The sequence below is a fragment of the Topomyia yanbarensis genome, chromosome 3 (assembly GCF_030247195.1).
Source record: "Topomyia yanbarensis strain Yona2022 chromosome 3, ASM3024719v1, whole genome shotgun sequence".
In the NCBI taxonomy this organism is placed as follows: Eukaryota; Metazoa; Arthropoda; class Insecta; order Diptera; family Culicidae; genus Topomyia; species Topomyia yanbarensis.
Genome location: NC_080672.1, coordinates 268,366,430 through 268,385,605, shown reverse-complemented (window position 1 = coordinate 268,385,605; position 19,176 = coordinate 268,366,430). Strand labels below are relative to the sequence as shown.

Below are 19,176 nucleotides of genomic sequence, written 5' to 3'. Positions count from 1 at the left end.
TAAAACTTGATGTTTCACGAAGTTTCCTCCAGAAGACCAAGAAAAAAATCGGATTATAAACGTACAGGGTGCAGAACTTTCCAAATCATATTCCATTTTTAGATGTTTTAGATTCAGGAACTTATCCACTTTTTGATTCTGTCAAATTGAATCGGATGAATGGATCTGGTTCTTGGTTTTTAATTTTAATAATGTTCTAGCAATCCAAATTGTCTCGGAAGTGGAAGTCTGTTATTTATTGTTACGGGACCCTATGGCAATTTGAAAAAAATGGAATTGGAATGGAATGGCCATTTGAGGTCCCACAGGAACCTGCTCCGGAATGTCCGTTCCGGGGTCACCAAATCACCAAATGGTTCCAAAACCAGGAGATACAGCCTACTGCTGCAATTCCAAGAATTTGATACCCATATTGCTAGTATTCCATTGAAGTTCACAAATAGCATCTTAGCACTGGAACCTGCTTTCGAAAATCCGAATTCCCGGGAACCGAAAAAAGTAACCCGAAACATTTTTACTAAGTCCAAACGTGGATAAGTTTCTCAATCCAAAACACCAAAAAGTATCAAAATCGGTAGAAAATTACCTTAGTTTTGTGGGTACCCGGGTACCCACGTAGGCCTGTAACGTAGTAAAAAAATTCAGGGGCCCCTCCTCATTCCCCCCTTTACTACATAAACAATTATTATTAATCCAAAAGCTTGACTTAGTAAAGTTCTAAGATGTCACAAAGTTTCAATTTCCAGCTATGGATAAAACTTGGGAATTTCATTAATTGAAATCTAAAAAGGTACCCGGGTACCGCGTCGGACACATAACGGTTAAGTAGAATTACTACGAATCGCTCGAGTGTCCCAACACATCTCACGGCAAAGGGAGACTTATCCTTCTATACTAAGAGTACCGACAGAAGAGAAATCACGTAGTGTTTACTGATATTTCCAAAAGAAAACAAGTATCTTGAAAAGTAACTTAGTCTCGTATTCGTAGTTTTCAAAAATAAAGGTATGATAAATAAGGTATGATAAATTCAAGTATGTCTCGGGCAGGCACACTTACTTTTAGATGCATCCCTTTTGTTTGAGCTAGATATTTTTCTTCGCTCATTTAAACATTTTGTTTGATATCTTCAACAAATTTACGAATTGGGATGTCTATGAAGAGGACTTCATGGATACTTTAAAGATATTTTTCATTTTTTGAATATCAAAGTTACAGTTCAAAAAACTGTTCAGAAATGCTTGGAATCGTAGATGCAATTACTCTGATATATTTACGGTGTGTATTTCACTGTTGGTAAAAGTGATTTTGTCACATCAATATGAAATCGGCGGGATGAATTTAATACTTTTTTGGTGGTATCGAACGGGGAAAACCGATTGAAATGGTGAGTAAAGCGAAAGCAGTTATGTGAAAAAAAAATCCTCCAGAGGCGAGATTCCAACTCGCAACCTTCGAGACTCCGGCCCAATGCTACAAACGGTCGGTTTTCCCCATTTGATACCATCAAAAAGTCTTAAATAAGGTATTGGAACTTACGTCAAACAACCAAATAAAATGATAATTCATTTAACACAACATATTTTTGAAAAGTGACAGTGATTTTTGTTTCAAAGTCATGATAAATTCAAAATGTCAGCTTGCGCGTCGCCTCGACATATTTCTGTGTTCCAGCTCGACAGGTCCGACAATGTCTCATTACTTGGCTTTGAAGTTTATGGAAAAGTGATTGAAGAGTTTTCATGAAGCGAAAGTATCGAGGTTGCTCACCGAGGAACATGAAGTTGGACAGACGAGTTTATCCTAAATTGCTTGGTGTTACTGTCCACCACCAGATGGATTCTTTCCCGCATCAATCCTAATGAGTAGTCGTTGGATTTTTGAATTGGGCACAAATTCATGTTCTCCGGCCCGGACATAACCTTATCCCTGAATGATTTGCTAACGCCAAGTTTGAAGGTAATGAAGATCCTTTCCCAGAACTTCATCCGTCGTACTGAGATAGCATGCAGACAAGTAGACCCATAACAGCTCCTCTGGTATGTGAAACTGTTTTTATCATTTCAAACGCATCTTTGGCTCCACGAATATAAGTTTTGAGCGGATCATCTTCACGCTTGCGGATTATTGGGAACGGAATTATATGCAGCAATCCTTTTCGACGGTGTATGTACAGCAGTGCTGCGAAAATTCAAAATCTGTTACCTATTTCTGCTTGTATTTACCGAAACCAACATTCAAATTCACCGCCTCCCCCATTCATTAACTTTCCAACTGACTAAAATTTCATACAGAATCGAATGCTTCAGAGCAAAGGAAACATAAATTCATTCATCAGCCAAAGCTTTCGTGTGTTATTATGTGAATAGTTTGAAGACAGAAGTTGACATCTACATTTTAGAGCATAAGTGAACTGCGTAATCTATATCTGGCGCACTTTTGCTAAATAATCCATCTCAGAGCTAGCATAGAAACAAAATTCAGTTTGCTTCTGAAACCGAACATATCCGAACCTGAACGCGCTGTATCGTGAGAACGAATGACGAGGGAAACGAACCAAACATTTCAACCATCGCGCCGGGCATGAATTGAATTTCGTTTTCATTCAAGTTCACGTAGGGATGTCAATTTTTTTGAGCTCTGATTTACAGTTGGAGATAGAGCTTCCATCCCGGAAATTTATTTCCCGCAAATCCCGGAATTTTCGGATTTCCGGATTGTGTTTCCTCATTCTCGGGAGTCGGGAATCACGGGAAAAACATTTTTTAATCCACAGAAGAAATGCTGCAAGAAATATCTCGACACACAAACATTTGGAGTGGACGGGAGTGGTTGCAAATTACATTTTTTTAACTGTTTCGCAGAACTTGCAACATGCGGATATTTTTTCATGTTTTCAAACCCTACTCAAGTGACTGCTAAAGAATGTTCATGTTTGCATGCCAAAATGGCTAATTTGTCAACCGTTGCCCTGAAACATTTCATGGCCTTAAGATCAAGCAATACGTATACTCGCCTGAAACAGGAAATCAATAGTGGACTTCACCCATCAGTGCACAGTTCGCCCATTATCCATTAGATCTTGATTTCATTTTATCTCGGATTAATGCTTATCCTACTGTTACGGAAACGGATTAGTTACATCCAGTTTTTCACTTCATTGGAATTAACCGCACATTACCCTGGAGTAGCTGAATGATTTCATTGAAGATAACCAAAGAAGGTGCTTTGGATTAAAACGATCGCATTCCATCGAAATGCTCTGCACCGAATTTCAATTTTGGACGGTAATTCCAGCAGCTGCATTGAGTATATTGTCTCAATCTTAATCGTGATTACCATAATATATGTTAAACGTATATCCAAGATCATCCTAAGGAAGTTGATGTTGTATAAACTGAATAACGAGTTATCAAATGATTCAATGATGTGCCGTGCACTAAGTCGACATCTTCTGACAACTATTTTTAGGACAGATATAGATGCAATCAATCGGGTTTGAAAACTTTTTTCATTTATTCTTTTTTTTTTCAAGAAAATAATTTACTTTTTTCTGCATTCCCGGGATCTCAGGATTCCCCGGGATTTTTTTTATTTATTTCCCGCATCCCGGGAAGCTGAAAACCGTCGTGAATTGGAAGCTCTCGTTGGAGATTTCGCTTTTGGGTCAACTTTAACCATAAGAGCTTTTACGACATCTTCCAAATCAACTAAAGAATTGTTGAATTGCTCTAGGTCATTGTATTGTTGGTGTCGCAACAGCGCAAAGCCATTCTACAGAATTTATCATTACAAAACAAGTCAGCACACACGTTACACATCCAGTATAAATTCCGTGGGTCTCGAATATCATAATTCATATTGCCACATCATGTGGAACGAATTTCCGTAGTACCCACAACCAGGGATGCCAGATGTAGAGATGTTCCTTTTGAAAACATTTGAAATGATGTGAAGACACATTTTAAATTTTAAAGACGATTTTTTTGGGAACTCACAGATTTCTGGCAGGAATCTGGCTCAAAATCAAAAACCGATTCCGAATCCTGGTTGTTGAAGACAAATGACGACATTTTTATATTAAAAGTGAAGACAATTGAAAATTCTACCTGGGATATGCTGTTCTCGTTGTCAATGCATAATGTTGGAATTGAGCCTACCTTCTTTTACACAAATGGATCATTTCAGCTAGATCTCATAATAACCAATAAAATTGAATTTATATGAAAATATTTTAAGATATAGACAAATCAGTTTTCCTAATATTTCCCATCGTGATTTGATTTTTGCCTCCATCGAATTTATCACAGACAAAATATCTACGGACTCGATTTATCGTGACTACCAGAATATTAACCCTAATTTTATGTTGGATGAATTTAACAAATTCGAACGGAACCATTTTTATTCGTTCTAGTAAATCTTTTTAATTCATACTTGAATTTACTTCACGATACCGACGTTTAACTTCGCAAATTTAGAAAGCACTCAAAATATTGCAACCCTTGGTACAGCCCACTCATAGAGCCAGGATTGATCGCGATTTGTTGTATCATAAATGTAAATCTACGCACAACGAGGGCGACTTTAGCGCTTCTAAACGGTTTAAACGATTAACAAACCTACCTTCACAGGTTTTTTGGAAAAGGCTGGGACACTTGGGTTTCAATACAACTCTAAATAATAAAGAAACTAAAAAATATGGCAGGCATTCGGCCACGGCGCTTACAAACAAGACAATCCGTAATTTGGTGAAGAATTTCTTTGAGTACGGGTACATCAAACACACCTGCACGACCAGAAAGTAACTGTTTGGGCTGCAGTGTGCTCTAAAACAATCAATGGTCCTTATTTTTTCAAAGAGGGAGAGACCACCGATGGTGAATTTTGGTGCACTTTGTCTGTCCACAAATGCAGAAAAACGCGCTGAAATACTTATATTTTCAACAAGACGGGGCACCTTGCTACACCGCAGCCGCTACAATCAAATTCTTGCAGAGCAAATTCCCAGGACGCGTTGTCTCAAAAAATGGTGATTTGGAATGGCCTCCCAATAGACCTTTCTCGTCCGACCTAACCCCCTTTTTTCTTATTTTTATTCAAAAGACATTTTTAAGAATATTTCCGTTGAAATGAGACTTTTTAGAGCTATCGTGATTTTTTAATGATTTTTTCAAATTTGAAAAATGCAAGAATGTTGAGAATGTTTTTCACCTTTGCAAGAATGGTGGGACTCAAAATGTGTGTTTGGGCAACACTGTTTTGTATATTTTTGCTTGAGTTCCTGGCAACGCGGCAAATGAAGTGGTGAGTCGCGGTACAAAGTTCATTGGTTATATAAACAAACTAAAGTGAACCTCACGGTGAAGAACATTGCATGATAATGTTTAACCTCACTTTTTTGACAGTTCAGAGAGATTATTTACATGGTCTTGGAATTTTTGTTGATTCGATCATAGTATGAGAAGCTTGGTCTGGTTCGCTGCCAAATGTTAACACTTTCCAAACAAGGTCGCTCAGCTATAATTTTTTATTTGATGTCGGCATCATACATTGTTCCGTTAAATTTAACATTTTTACTTTTCTTGTACATGATTCATTGAAGAAGTAAGGAATTTCTAGCCAAACATTTGAGAAAGGCCTACTGCCCAATGCAAACAAATCGTATTTTCATGTTCTCTATTAAAATCCTGGGACAGAACATGTAGATAGATGTTTTCTTTTTCTTTTTTTGTTCATTTTATCTCTTGTCTTGCATAGCCACTCTTTCTTCCTCACATATTTTAAATGGACTGGCTACATTTGACAGTTCCCTCTGACTGCATTTGACGGTTCCCTTTGGCTGTATTTGACAACTCCCCCTGGCTGCAATTGACATTAGGTTTTTTCGTATCCACACGTCCCGTCCCAGTTAAAAACTATCTATCTGGCCATGTACATTAGACCTCTCCACATTTTGAAAAAGTTTTGAAATATATATGGGTCAGCCCAGATTTTTGTTCTACGTGAGAATTTAAGAAGTTTCGCCAAAAATGACTCAATTTGGACATGATTTAGAGGTGTCTCCATTCAAAAATCGTGTTTTTGCTATGTTTCCATAGTAAGATCACTTACACTCTGATTTAATAGGCCCTACATACCCACATATCATCACATATTGTTCCTTAACATGTTTTAACAGGTGAATATAGCTCTAATCGCAACAGAAAATTTGTCAACTGGATTTTTATGTAGAAAAGTATATCAAAATCAAGAAAAATTAGTAGTATTTTTTCTTGGTTCTGAAATTCTTTTCAATATAAAAATTCAGATAACAATTTTTCTTTTGCGATTAGAGCTATGTTCACCTGTTAAAACCTATTAAGATATGTCTAAGGAACAACATTTGATGATATGTGGGCATGTAGGGCCTATTAAATCAGAGTGTAAGTGATCTAGAGGCAAGCCATACTGGAACGCAGCGAAATTCCTCACAATGAATTGATCTCGTTAAATGAAATTTAAGGAAGTACAATTTTCATAGCATAATTTAATCGACCGAAATTGTAGTCCTCAGTGGATAGAGAGACTGATAGAGTAGCAGCAGTTAGGAATTTTCTTTCAAAAGCTAGGAGCGGTTTCGCGTATTCTGCGTAGAGATCCTGAGTAGAGAGCGTTAAGACAGATTTCCAAAGCATGTCAAGTGCTATCAGATGAGAAAAAACGTCGCATCTATGACCAGTACGACAAGGACGGTCTGCTGACCCGCGGTTCCGTCCGGTACCACCATAACACATGGCACCGACGACACATATATATTCACAAAATACTAATTACTTATCCTTACGAAAAAGTAAATAAATTGACTATGAAATTTATCATTCGCTTCCTAGTTATTTCCTGCCACTTTGAACAAGACAGCAGTTGCAGATAGCTTTATTGCGGTGCCAAAATGATTGCAACTCGGGATATAATGTATATTTACATATAATTTCTCCTCCCTGATATTCTTCCAGAATGTATAATGCTCTGCATTCTTACCACTCCTATCAAATCCTTCTTACTCCTTATCGTCAGTGCCGAGCACTGTTTTGCATTTGCCGGTTAAATCAACGATAATGCGATAATCGACGAAACTTTTGCTGTAATGGAACTTGAACACGAATAATAAATAATTGTTCCATTCGAAAGCGATAACCTTATTGTCCTCATGTTTGCAGCTATCATACGCTGGTAGGCATTCTGACCAATGGAAACGTTCGTCGGTATGGGCATTGAACGATCAAAATCATTTCAACAACTTATCATCGACCGAATTCGCCTATAAAGTTCAGGTAAACTTCACCACCTAAAAATTTGTAATCAATCGGATCATCTTGTTAGGACTTAACCCACGAGCAAACAATCAAAAGTGTACAAATCCTTATTCATCATCCAGAAAGCAATCGTTCTATAGCCCAAAGCTTGATCTTGCGATTCAGCCCAAGTAGCAATTGCAACTTGTTGAAAGTTTAAAATGTTGCACATCTGCTACACAATATTTTTTATTGTTGGATATATTTGAAAAGAATTTCTACGGGTTTTAAACTGTTTGTACATGTTGCACAACTGCATGTACATGTTGCACAACATACAAACAAAGTGCGCTTTTTCCATAACATAGTTGTTACCAAGAGAGTTACAAATACTATACAGTAACAAAGCGTGCTACTTGGGAGCATATGCCATCGGGTTTTACATCTAGCGCCGATTGGTCAATGTATGAACCAGGTTCCCATTGTTCCAATCCTCATCCCTCTTGATTTGATATTCTTTCAAAGAGCATCGAAAGTATTCAAGTAATGTAAATTTTAAAAGTCCATGTAAGCAAGTCTTAGATAAACAAGCACACTGAACTGTCAGAAAAGTGAGGTTATACATTTTCATACAATACTCTATGTTTTTGACAGGTATATGAATGAATCATTGAGCATCAGTGATGCCAGGTCTATTTAAACAATAGCCTGCAGTAAAAATATAAAAGTCTGCTGATTGCTACAAAAATCTTCAATAAATTTGACATAGAAATGTAGTATGTATATATTTTAAATGATCAAAAATGTTGAAGACTGGTGTATAAATTGGCTGGCATAGGCTTTGTTCTGCTAAATATTTGTAATTTGCAAAAGATCTGCAGTGAAAATGCAAAATCTGCAGATTTACTAATATATATGCAGATCTGGCATCCTTTTAGTATTCCCCACAGGAAATTCATCCAAATGGTGTAAAAATACGAGGAAGCAAGGCAAGATAGGTATTCAGAATATGGGGCTAAATGAGCAACTTGCACTATTTTTGATTTTTTCAATAGTTAGAGGTACCAAATCATCGCGGCAATAGGCAGTAACGAATTGGAGATAAAAAAGGAAGCATCCTATCATATAAAATTTTTTGACGAGAAAGGTCTATTCTCCGGATTTAACGGTACCAGACTTTTTTTTTCTGTGGAGTTACTTGAAAAGTAAAGTTTATTCTAGCAAACCTAAGGACCTTGACGAACTCAAAGCTAATATACGAGCTGAAATTGCTGCGATTAAGCACGTATTGCTGTCCAATGTCATGCAAAATTCCCGCAAAAGAGCTGTTTTTTGTGTATCAAGTGGGGATGGTCATTTATTCGACGTTGTATTCTAAACCTACTTTATAATAAATGGCATTAAATATCCTCAAAAACTTGTTTACTTGTGAAAATTGGCTGAAAAATGGCGGATTTGTTCAATGTTGAAAAAGGATACATCCTGCTGACGCACCCTGTATGAATTCAGTGTCACAAAGTTATCTTAAAGAGAAGTTTTCATCAAATTCGGAGAACATTTAAGGTGTTATCCGGCTTTTGTGTGGAGGGTGACCACTGTGAGATGGTTGGGGTGTATCATTTCAATAGCATTCTGTAATTTATCTATGCAAAAATATCGACAAACGCCTTGGTGACGAATACCTAACCCCTACGTTGAGCTTTTGAGAATATTTTTAAATTCGCTCTTTTTAAATTAAAAAAAATTCACGAAAAATTCCACCTTTTTATAAGTAAAAACCCCTTTAATTGAACAATTATCTCAAAAACTTCCTTAATTGAAAAATTATCTCAAAAACTCAACGTAGGTGTTAGGTATTTTTTACAAAGAATGTGTATGCAAAGTTTGAAAGAAATCGATGTAGTTTTTGAATGGCAGGTAACACCAGAGACGTTCTACAAAAAGCTTCGTCACCGAGTCGTTTGTCGATATTTTTGCATAAAGAATACAGAATGTTATTGAAATGATAAATTGAGCGACCGAAAATAAAAGTCGCAAGGAAAAAAATCGGAAGTAAACTTCAAACGTAAAAATCGGACAGAAATCCTTCAGCTTAAAAAGTTCTCACCCGTAAAACTCGGCAAGGATGAACCTCCAGTATAAAAATCATTTAAAAATAAATAAATCGCTCGTAGGAGCATCCGTATATCTTGATATTCAAGATTAAATGTCTGCTAAAAAAAACTACTTTATATATTATATACGGATATATTTTTTCCGGTTTTTTACTGAAGATTTTTTTCCGACTCTTACAAAGTAATGTCCTAGTCCGATTTTCATGCTTGAAGTTTATATCCGGTTGTCATATTCTAATATATTTGAAACGGGTTTTACGAAGCATGTTCTGTCCTTACGACTTTTATTATCGATCGCTCAATTATAATGTACAAAAGCTTTGATAAATTCGCTTCACGCAAAATTCTAACAAAAAAATAGCAAAAAAGTAGTGTTTTTGTCACGCTGAAACCCTTACCCCCCTTAAGTCAGTGTACACTGCATCAATTTATGTCTTCTTTTCCTCCATCTGCGTGATACAAGTTGACGTGAAATTTAGAAGATTTGTGCGGATCATATAAAATTATATGGAATATGGTAATATCGCGTCATTTCGTGAAATGCGGTTTGTTACATTGCATCAAGTTTAGAATTACGTCTAAGATAAAATTCACATATTTTTGATGTGTGGACTACTCTCAAGAGAGCAATGTATAAACATATTTACAAAAATGTCACATTTGATTTTTTCTCGATTTGCAAGTAAGCCCTTAAATGCGCTATGTTGTTTTGAAACAAACATTGCGAAAAATTTCTCAAAATCATCATACTAGTGTATCAATGTTGTGAGAGTTTCCACAAAATAAAAAAATAGATTACTCTTTTAGGTGTTAATATTACCTACTAATTACTACAAATAACAAAAATTAGTTTCGAACTTTCTTGAAGATGTGATTCAACAATTATCTACCCTCAGCCAAAACTACATATCAACAATGCTGATTACTTACCGACTGATCCGTAACTTCGAACGAGGTGATGTTGCGATCCTTCATAGACACCAGGGCCGGTGAGGTATACGCCGACGAGAATCCAACGACCATGGAACCAAGGGATACCGACAGTGCAGCCAACACCTTTCGTTTGGGAAGTGAAAGAGAAAATCACGAAATTAGTATCGTTGGACTATTGAACACTTATATCTAGCATCTGTCTTTCCAAATGGGAACGGGGAAATAATAAAAAAATAAAAACCTGCGAAAACGTGCACTTCGCCACCGGCTCTTCCGCTGGCACAGAGAAAGACACGTGAGTGTCCGCGCGCATCAGCAGCTTAACCATCTTGGAGCTGAATGCGACGCGTATTACTAATTACTACTGTCCGAGATTCAACTCCTCACTGCTTACGCCTCCGAGTATCGATCAACGGCTGTAAAATGATTGCTTTGGTAAAACATGTAGGTCCTCACCAAATTTGTGGATCACTTTCAGTTACACTTGAAACGGACTTGCTGTCTAATTCGAATCCAGCAGCGAGGCACTATTTAAGATCATTCGTTATCGACGTGTCCAAACGAACAACTGGGACGGTCTAAATTTTGATAGGTTATTTTATAGCGGTCATGCGGAGCCAAGCGAAGAAACGGTGAATATTTAGTACACATTATAAGCTACCGTACAAACGGTGGCTCGATCCATACACCGTTCTAGTATGGATGCAATTATTTTTATTGTTTGCCAGGAGTATCTTTAACGACTGAGATGCGGTCTAGACTTGAACGAAGAGGGAAAAAATAAATCAAGGAGCGAGAGATTTTTTCTTTCGTTTCACAGCAAAAGTGACAAGTTTTACTTCAGTTAGGGTGCTCTAAAAACTTGAAAATTAGCCTGGAATATATCAACTGAAGAACCAGGTTATTAGTGACTAATTTCAAGCTTTATCTGAAATATTCGAAGATCTGCGATATTACTATAACTTTGCTCGACAAAATGTATTCTACTTTGGAAACATATTTAAGATTTTGAACTAATCTCTAAGTCTTAAAAATTTTCTCATGTAATGTAATGACCACCCTACTGAAGAGAAAACAAAGCGAACCGTCCGTTTATCAAGAATTAAGAGTGTCGCCTGGGAAAGACAATCGAAACGATTGCGAAAACATATTACACTAGCTGGAGCACGTACCGCGACGGGTGTGGGTGTGAAGCATCATTAACAGCAAAGGCATAAATTCATTGATTGAAGCAATTTAGGACGACACGCATTTAGCGATGGGCTTGCTGTTAAAGGGGGAGTTTTTCTCAGATCTCGGACGTCAATGCGCTAGTTTAATTTACGCATAATTTTTCACTTGCCACGACTCAGTTCAGTGGAACATAATATTCCAGCTTAATAGGTGCTGAATATGATTCGGTCTAGTTTTTGGATTGGAGTTGGATCTATTCTATATGTTACGCATTGTTCAGATAATCGCAGATTCTGCTCAATATTAATTGTACGGTAGGATACGGTGGAAAGAAACTGAAGCACTACATAAATTTCAACATATTATTCGCAGTATATTAGTGTCAATACCTCGTAGCACACAGGAATCTTAATCCACATTTTAAATTTCGATCAAGATCAAGTCTTTATATGGCTCCCAATAATCCTGCAAAATGAGACCACTTTCATCATCCTCTTAATCAGCAGGCGAATCACAAAGCTAGCACGGGTAATCACACTTTGCTTTATGCATGGCGAATCTTTGAACAAGTGGAACGAAAAAAAAACGGAAAACTTTCCACTATCTTCTTGGCAGCCTGATTCTTCTTACTCCTGGCTGTTAGATTCCATGCCGGGGTCTGTGCGGGAAATATCAACCAACATGTTCTAAAAGCAACGACAAACCGACTCAAGCTTGAAATAAGTTTTACTCGATTAAGCTGTAAAACAAGTCACGCACCATTCCAACTGTTGCCATATGTAGACGAGCAGGCCAATTTTTGGCGAGGACTGGTTTCGCGTAAATTTTCCACTTTTTCTTCCAATAATTGTATATTTCTTTCACAAAAGTCAGTGTAAGCAAATTAACACAATCGAAAGCAGACACTACCTAGCTGAGGTACGGCGACGTCCCGGTTCTTATAATCGTTATACTACCGCACAAAATAGGATGACACAATGTACGACCGGCGGTTTGGAACTTGGTCCGAAACAAAAAAGATTGATACTACCGAAAAAAAAACTCAAAAAGCGCCGATGGAAAATTAAGGACTCTCCTTGTAGCGAAAAGCATGTAATATGTACGCACAATCTCGTCGTCAGCGAATCAAAGTAAGTACAACCAATGGGAGAGGGTAAAGGATGCCGACTTTCTACTCCTTATTAGAGGTTACGCTCCGTTGAATACCAAGTGGTGAGCAAAAAGCAGCCACCCACAGTCTCTTCAATCAAAAGCCGAGAGGACATCATGGTGACAAGATACAATCCGGTCACGTCTTGACCATTCAAAATACAAATAATGCATGAAGAAACAGCTGGAATTTGAATCCTTCTCTCGTGTGCTCTGGAAAGGATGTGACCGTTCGTGAGAGTAAAAAGTATGAAAACAATCGGGAAACGGTTTCGTTGGCTCTATTGATGGAGAGGACAGTGGTTTGCTGACGCACAAACCACCCTGCGTCTGCATAAAGTGATTAATCTAATTAAGGACGGAATCTCGTCATCTGGTCAATTGGTTCGCTGCAATCAGGGCCACCCCAACTGCGAGGGTAGCTAATGTGACAACTGTAATGGCAGTTGATTGTATGCAAGTGGGCGCGCAAGGCCACCGTAATTTGAATGGTTCGTTGGAAAGCATGGCAAACGGATGGAAGACAAGCCCCCGGTATGAGAGAACGCGAAGGCGTATGCATACGTTTGGAAATTGAGAACAGTTAGATGCTTCCGATGCTAAATTTAAGGTTGGGTTTGATTGGGTTCAAGTGGGCAGGTTGAAATTTAAACGATGACGTTATTTAGTGGCTACGAGTGACGTGTATTTAGAAGCGTGTTTCAAAGCTTCGAATGTGTATGAATCGGAAGGTGTGGTTTATATATTTCGAAGTGAAAGTGATCGTGACATTCGTACCAAATTAAAGGTTAATAGCCCCATGTGGAGCTATGTAAGACGAGTACTGTCACTCGAGAAGACACCTATGGGGTTTTCGCGTCATCTTTTCTGTTTTTATGGTTTGTTGCAACGTAATATTTTTATCAGTGAAAATTACCAATCGAGCCAAATTATTTTGATAATTCCAACTTTTTCAAAGATGTTAATTTTCTGTTTCTACTTATGTTAAACATTAGTTTCACGACTCGCTTTTGGGAAGGTCACTCATTAAACTTCGTCATTTGGAGCGGCTATGATTTATTTAGCTGAACCTTGCATATTGAATGATCCGGATTCTGAACTTCGGTTGCAGATACATTGATGTAGATCTTTGATCTCGCTTTTAGCAATTTACGGGCTGAACCATTTGAACCTATCTCTAACGAATTTCGCACCAACTTGGTAATGTTCAAAATAACTAAAACTTTATGGACGTGAATATTTTACTATTTTTAAATAATTTGCGTACTTAACCTTCAAAAAGGCAAGGGATCATAGAGGCCCAGCTAGTTACAGCGCTCTAGTTTCAATGAACTTGTAGTTTGACATACAAATGATCGAGTGCTTTCGGGCTTTCGATTCTTTCATTGATAAAATGACAAAAAATAGGCTTTTAATTTCATTGGGTCTTAGGAGCGATGCTTCTGGAAGTCGCAATTTTATCTTGCCTTTTTAGGGTTAATTTACTGACTAACTGAAATCTAAGTAGACCTACAAAAATGTGAACAATGTGTGACTTTTAAGAAGTTGTCTAGAAAAAAAGGAATATTTCCGGAAATTGATTAAATTATTTCGCAAAATAGACGATTTTTACATACAATTTTTGTAGGTACATTGCAACTAAATCTTATATGAAAAAATGGATTTTTTCATCGCTCGATTTCATTTTTCATTGTTATATTGTTACATAAAAACTCGAACTATGTTCGAAAAACCCTTCAAAGGTCACATTGTTGACAGATCTTTGTAATAAAATTTTCTTTTTCTTTTTTGTATAAATCAGTAACACTGAACAATGAGTGACTTGTTGTAAATAGTCCAAAAATGTGGAGTGGAAAAATTGGAAAGATATGTGTGAAAATTGATATATATGAAAGACAACAAGAAACCCTGAATTAGAACTGAGAAAAGATTGACATCATTTGAGCTTGAAAGCGGAACGAAATTCAATGTTAGAATTTTTGGAATAGCGATAATGCATAGATGCTGAATGTCAGCTGTCAGCTTTTTGGCTCAAGTGACGCCAAAATGCAAAATGGATCCAAACATTGATCTCTGTAATACATCTTCAAGCCCGTTCTGAAAATATTGATTGGGTTTTAGAGAATTCCGTTAAACTGGAAGTCTCTATCTTAGTTTTCAAAATGGTCTCAGGTCTCGATGTTTGGCGTCTACTCGTCAAGCCCGTTCCGAAAATTCGAATACTGATTGGATTTTAAAGAAATACGGTAACCCGAAACATCTTCGCCATCTTCGTTTTCTAAAAAATATCGATATTTGATGTCTACTCGTCAAACCCGTTTGAAAAATACCGATAATTATTGAGTTTTAAAAAATTATCCGGAAATCGCTATCTTAGTTTTCGGAATGGTCTCATTAGTCAAGCCCGTTCCAAAGATACCTATATTGAGTGAGCTTTAGAGAATATTTACAAAACCGGAAGTCACTGTCTTGGTTTTCAAAATGGCATCAGTCATCGACATTTGGTGTCTACTCGTCAAGCTCATTCAACAAATACCCATATCGATTGGATTTTGGAAAATTCCGCTAAACCAGAAGTCGCCATCTTGGTCTTCAAAACGGCATCAGATATTGACATTTGGCGTCTACCCGTTATTGTTGAATTACAGGCCAAAAGGAATCTTCTTTGTCTTTCCCACTTTTCCAAAAATCTTCTGAGTCCTTTGCATTCAAAAGAGCTTAAAATAAATGCAAAAACCTTCAAGAGGAGTTGGAATATTTTTATTAAAACCGCGTTAACTACAAAATCGTCTAAGTTTTTAACATTCACTGTAACGCGGTTTTTTGCACGGTTTTACACGGATTCCGGAATCAATGCGGTTGTTGCACGGTTTTCTGAATTAACACGTTTTTACGTGAATTTCTCAATTAACACGATTTTTTGGCACGGCACTTATCCCTCGTGTAAACAAAAAGACTTAGTGTAACTATTTTTCTAATTCTGGAAAATGAGATTTTACTTTACTAAATCATTGATGTCCATAATTCCGTGTAACCCGTAATGTTTCTAATGCAATATTAGGAATATGAAGAATGATGACCTAGATGACTTACTACAGTGGTTGATCGCTAAAGATTTTTCACCATCCACAGTGTCGTAAACACTAAATGCTTCTGATTAACCTGCAAAGCTACACATACCACGGTTTTTTTGAGGTGCAGATTGCGATTTTGATGTCAGATTTCGAATATTCAAAATGACGGATGCAAAATGGCCGATCTGAATAGAGGATTCAAGATTTTCGAGCAAGATTTTCAAAATGTTCCAAATAGAGAATCCTACGGGGAACATAAATTGCCTTGCACAAAAAAAGTATTTCAATAATCTAACAAAAACGTTTGCTGAATCCGTCTGCTACAAAAGCATTTTGAATCATATTCAATAAGAAAATTGTATTTTTGACTGTAAATAGTATGAATTATAAAATTATGTTAGAAGTTATTGTTAAGAACACTTTTTATTGAAAGCTTCTCCATGATCCAAATACACTAAAAAGCTTTTTAACGCCTTTAAATATAAACATTTGATTGTTGATAGTTGGTGATGGAGAAATGCGAATAACTTTTAAAAATGACTTAGTTTCATGAAATATTTGTTTGTGGAGCCAAATTTCTTGTAACAATAGGTCGGAAACCATCGCATTTTGGAAGATTTTTTTAAATGCATTTTGATTTGAAATAATGTTTAGATACATGTTCTTTAATAAAATTTTGTTTGTCAATTGGTATGAAAAATAAAAAAACATGTATAAAGTTATCGTTGGAAAAACCTTTTTACTGATAAATTGTACATCGTGTATTCGCACTCAAAATGTCTCTTTACTCTATAAAGTTATCTTGAAAAATTATAAAATAAATTAAAAAATGGGGTTTTCGGCAATTTAAATTTTAATATAAATTTTCGCTTTTGTGAAAAATGACACATATTCATGAAACATATTCAATTTATGTTGATTGAATCTTTTGTGAAATTCTTTCTACTTTCCGTATCTGTAATAAGTTTTGATGTAGGCGTTCATTTGATAAAGTTATAACATATTTGTCGAATGAAGATTCATCAAATCGTTGTAAACGTCACGAAAGAATGTGTCTTTTGAGTTTTCAATACGCTCGGTTTGTACCTAAAAGGCATTGCGAGAGAATTGAAAATTTGATCATTCGAATCATTTTGTCATCTTCCATTTCTTGGCATATAATTTTTGAGAGCCAGTTTGTCAAAAGTTTGTCATTTCACGTCTTGATGTGTTACGATTTTGACTTCTAGCGTTTATGCATATGTGAGATAAACTTTGGCCAAATATTACCCTAATACTTTAGCGGTAAGGTGGTATCACGGGCCTTGACAATTAGTACAAAGAAGTCGAAATAAAAAATTCTCCCTAACTTTGATTTAACGTAATGAAATTTAATTATATCTAGTTTTATCTGAAAGGGCTTTTGAGTAGGGTTAAAAATTGGATTTTATATTTGTAATTCATGCATAGAAATATTCATATTTTACCCTGAACAATGACAATTTTAAAAACAATCTACTTCTTTGAAACAATCTAATTGAGGGTAGGTTGTTATGGATGAGTTTAAGGTAAACGAAGAGCTACAAGCTTGCGGTATTAATTTTTTGAAGTGTCTGCAAATTCCCAAAAAATTACATTTTTTCAGATTCTTTATGTTTCAAAATATATATTTTTACTCAGGGTTCCATTTGTACCCATATTACACTCAGAATTGAATAATTTTCAGATTCCTCAGACAACCACACCAATTTGTTGGATTTTAGTGGTATATTTCGTCGAGTATTTAGCACGATGGCCTCCTTTTAAAAACGCATCCGAGCGTGTGGTTCTGGGCGACTTTCATTCATGAAAATTTCTGTTGTTGTGAAATTTGTTCATTATATTTCTTTATTGTTTTCGACTCTATTGATATGTGAAAAAATATTACGGAGACTATTACAAATCATTTATTGATTGTTTTCCCGATAAATTTGCACGAAAACTGGTGATCTGGCAAGGAATTTGCAGCTGCGGACTAAAAATTACGGTTTTCATCACCAACTAAATGATGCACTTGAAGCTGTATAAAAAAGTGCATGAAGTAAAAATAACAATCTGGAAATTCTCGCACCAAGCTTGTACCAGAAAAAAACGAGAAAAAAAACGAATTAATCGTTATTCGAAAAAATAGCACTTCAGAACTGTGCAAAGTATCAATTAGAAATGTAAACAGCAAAATATGCCATGTAATTCGGCATCCTTAGTTAAGCAAAGTTCAAAGAATAACAGAATACCACATGTCCAGAAATGGACGAAGTTCTCGTTGATTTATTTGCCGTTTGGGTTGTTTTTGCCCTCGAAACCCCAAAGTGCAAAATAGAAGATGGATTCATTTTCATATATTCTTTCACAATGTTTTGAGGCTCATTACCCACTCGCATTGTCGAAACTTTCTGAATTGTTCTGTCTGTAGGGGAGAGAGGGTAACAGTGGATCAGCAGGAACTATGAAACATTCGCAATAAAATCATAATGCATTATCAGAATCATCTCATTCCCTCATATTTCACGATTTCTAATTCTTTACACGTGTTGCTATATTTTGAAAGATATCTGATAACTCTATCTCTTTTAATGGATATTTGTTTGTTTTGTGATAGCCATAGTAAATTTTCAATTAAAAACATTTTTCCATCTTTATGAGTTACCATTCATTGAATAAATTTTTAGTCTATTGCTATTTATAGCAAATTTTATGCTCAACATTTGCCGCGAACAAAGTTTTTTGGTAACTTCTCATGGTTCTGTGAAATTCCACAATTTTCATGAATAGACCCATTGGGTAACTGTGGAACGATGGCGTATGGGGAACAGTGATTTTTGTTTGTTTTTGTGGTCTGTTTCAAAATGTGAATGGGTTCCGATTTTCCACAGTAAATACTACTCATATAGTGCAAAATTAGTAAATTTGGGCAAGTTTTGTAGAAATTGTCTCTTATTTCAGGATTGCAGCTAATATTCATATATGGTGGTTCGATGTTACGCGATGATATAGTGGATTCTTTTGTAAACAAACGATTTTCGCCTCAATATAACTTTAATTCAAAGCGTTATGATCATTCTTCGTCAAAACAAAAGAATAAAATTTATAAGTAGAATATTTCACTATAGACGACATCGTGTTTCATAGTTCCTACCCATGTGGCACACTGATACATTTTACCACCGACTATTTATTATCAAAAAAATGTAATTTTCCGTGAATTTTACCAGCTGGAAAAAATATATGTATTAGTTAACAACAGAGTGGCACTATGTATCACTTTTGGTTACACAAATAACAAGTATTATCATCAAAATTAAATTGTAGAAAAAATGTGTTTCATTGTTACCCTCTCTCCCCTACTGTAGCTTTGAGAAAGAAGTTTGGGCTCGAATCTATGACTTTCCGTTTATCAAGCGGAATCCACTACAAACAACGGTGATTGGAATACAAATCATC

At 36.2% G+C, this 19,176-nt stretch overlaps 2 protein-coding genes across 4 annotated transcripts in view; one reads left to right on the top strand and one right to left on the bottom strand.

Moving 5' to 3' along the window:
* The window catches only part of LOC131693174 (RING-box protein 2), a 159,951-nt gene that overhangs the window by 25,666 nt on the left and 115,109 nt on the right, over positions 1 to 19,176 (top strand). The gene's annotated exons all lie outside the window — the stretch shown is intronic.
* LOC131693172 (facilitated trehalose transporter Tret1) overlaps positions 1 to 19,176 on the bottom strand; it is a 50,604-nt gene that overhangs the window by 4,169 nt on the left and 27,259 nt on the right. The window contains exons 2-3 of one of the 3 annotated variants that reach the window (XM_058980788.1): positions 10,563 to 10,737; positions 10,319 to 10,444 (exon numbers count right to left, since the gene is read on the bottom strand). In XM_058980788.1, coding sequence (XP_058836771.1) covers positions 10,319 to 10,444; positions 10,563 to 10,649 — 213 coding nt within the window. In that variant the 5' untranslated portion in view covers positions 10,650 to 10,737. Of the gene's footprint in view, positions 1 to 10,318; positions 10,445 to 10,562; positions 10,752 to 19,176 lie in introns of all 3 variants that reach the window. The other 2 variants (XM_058980789.1, XM_058980787.1) reach the window with 2 other exon arrangements.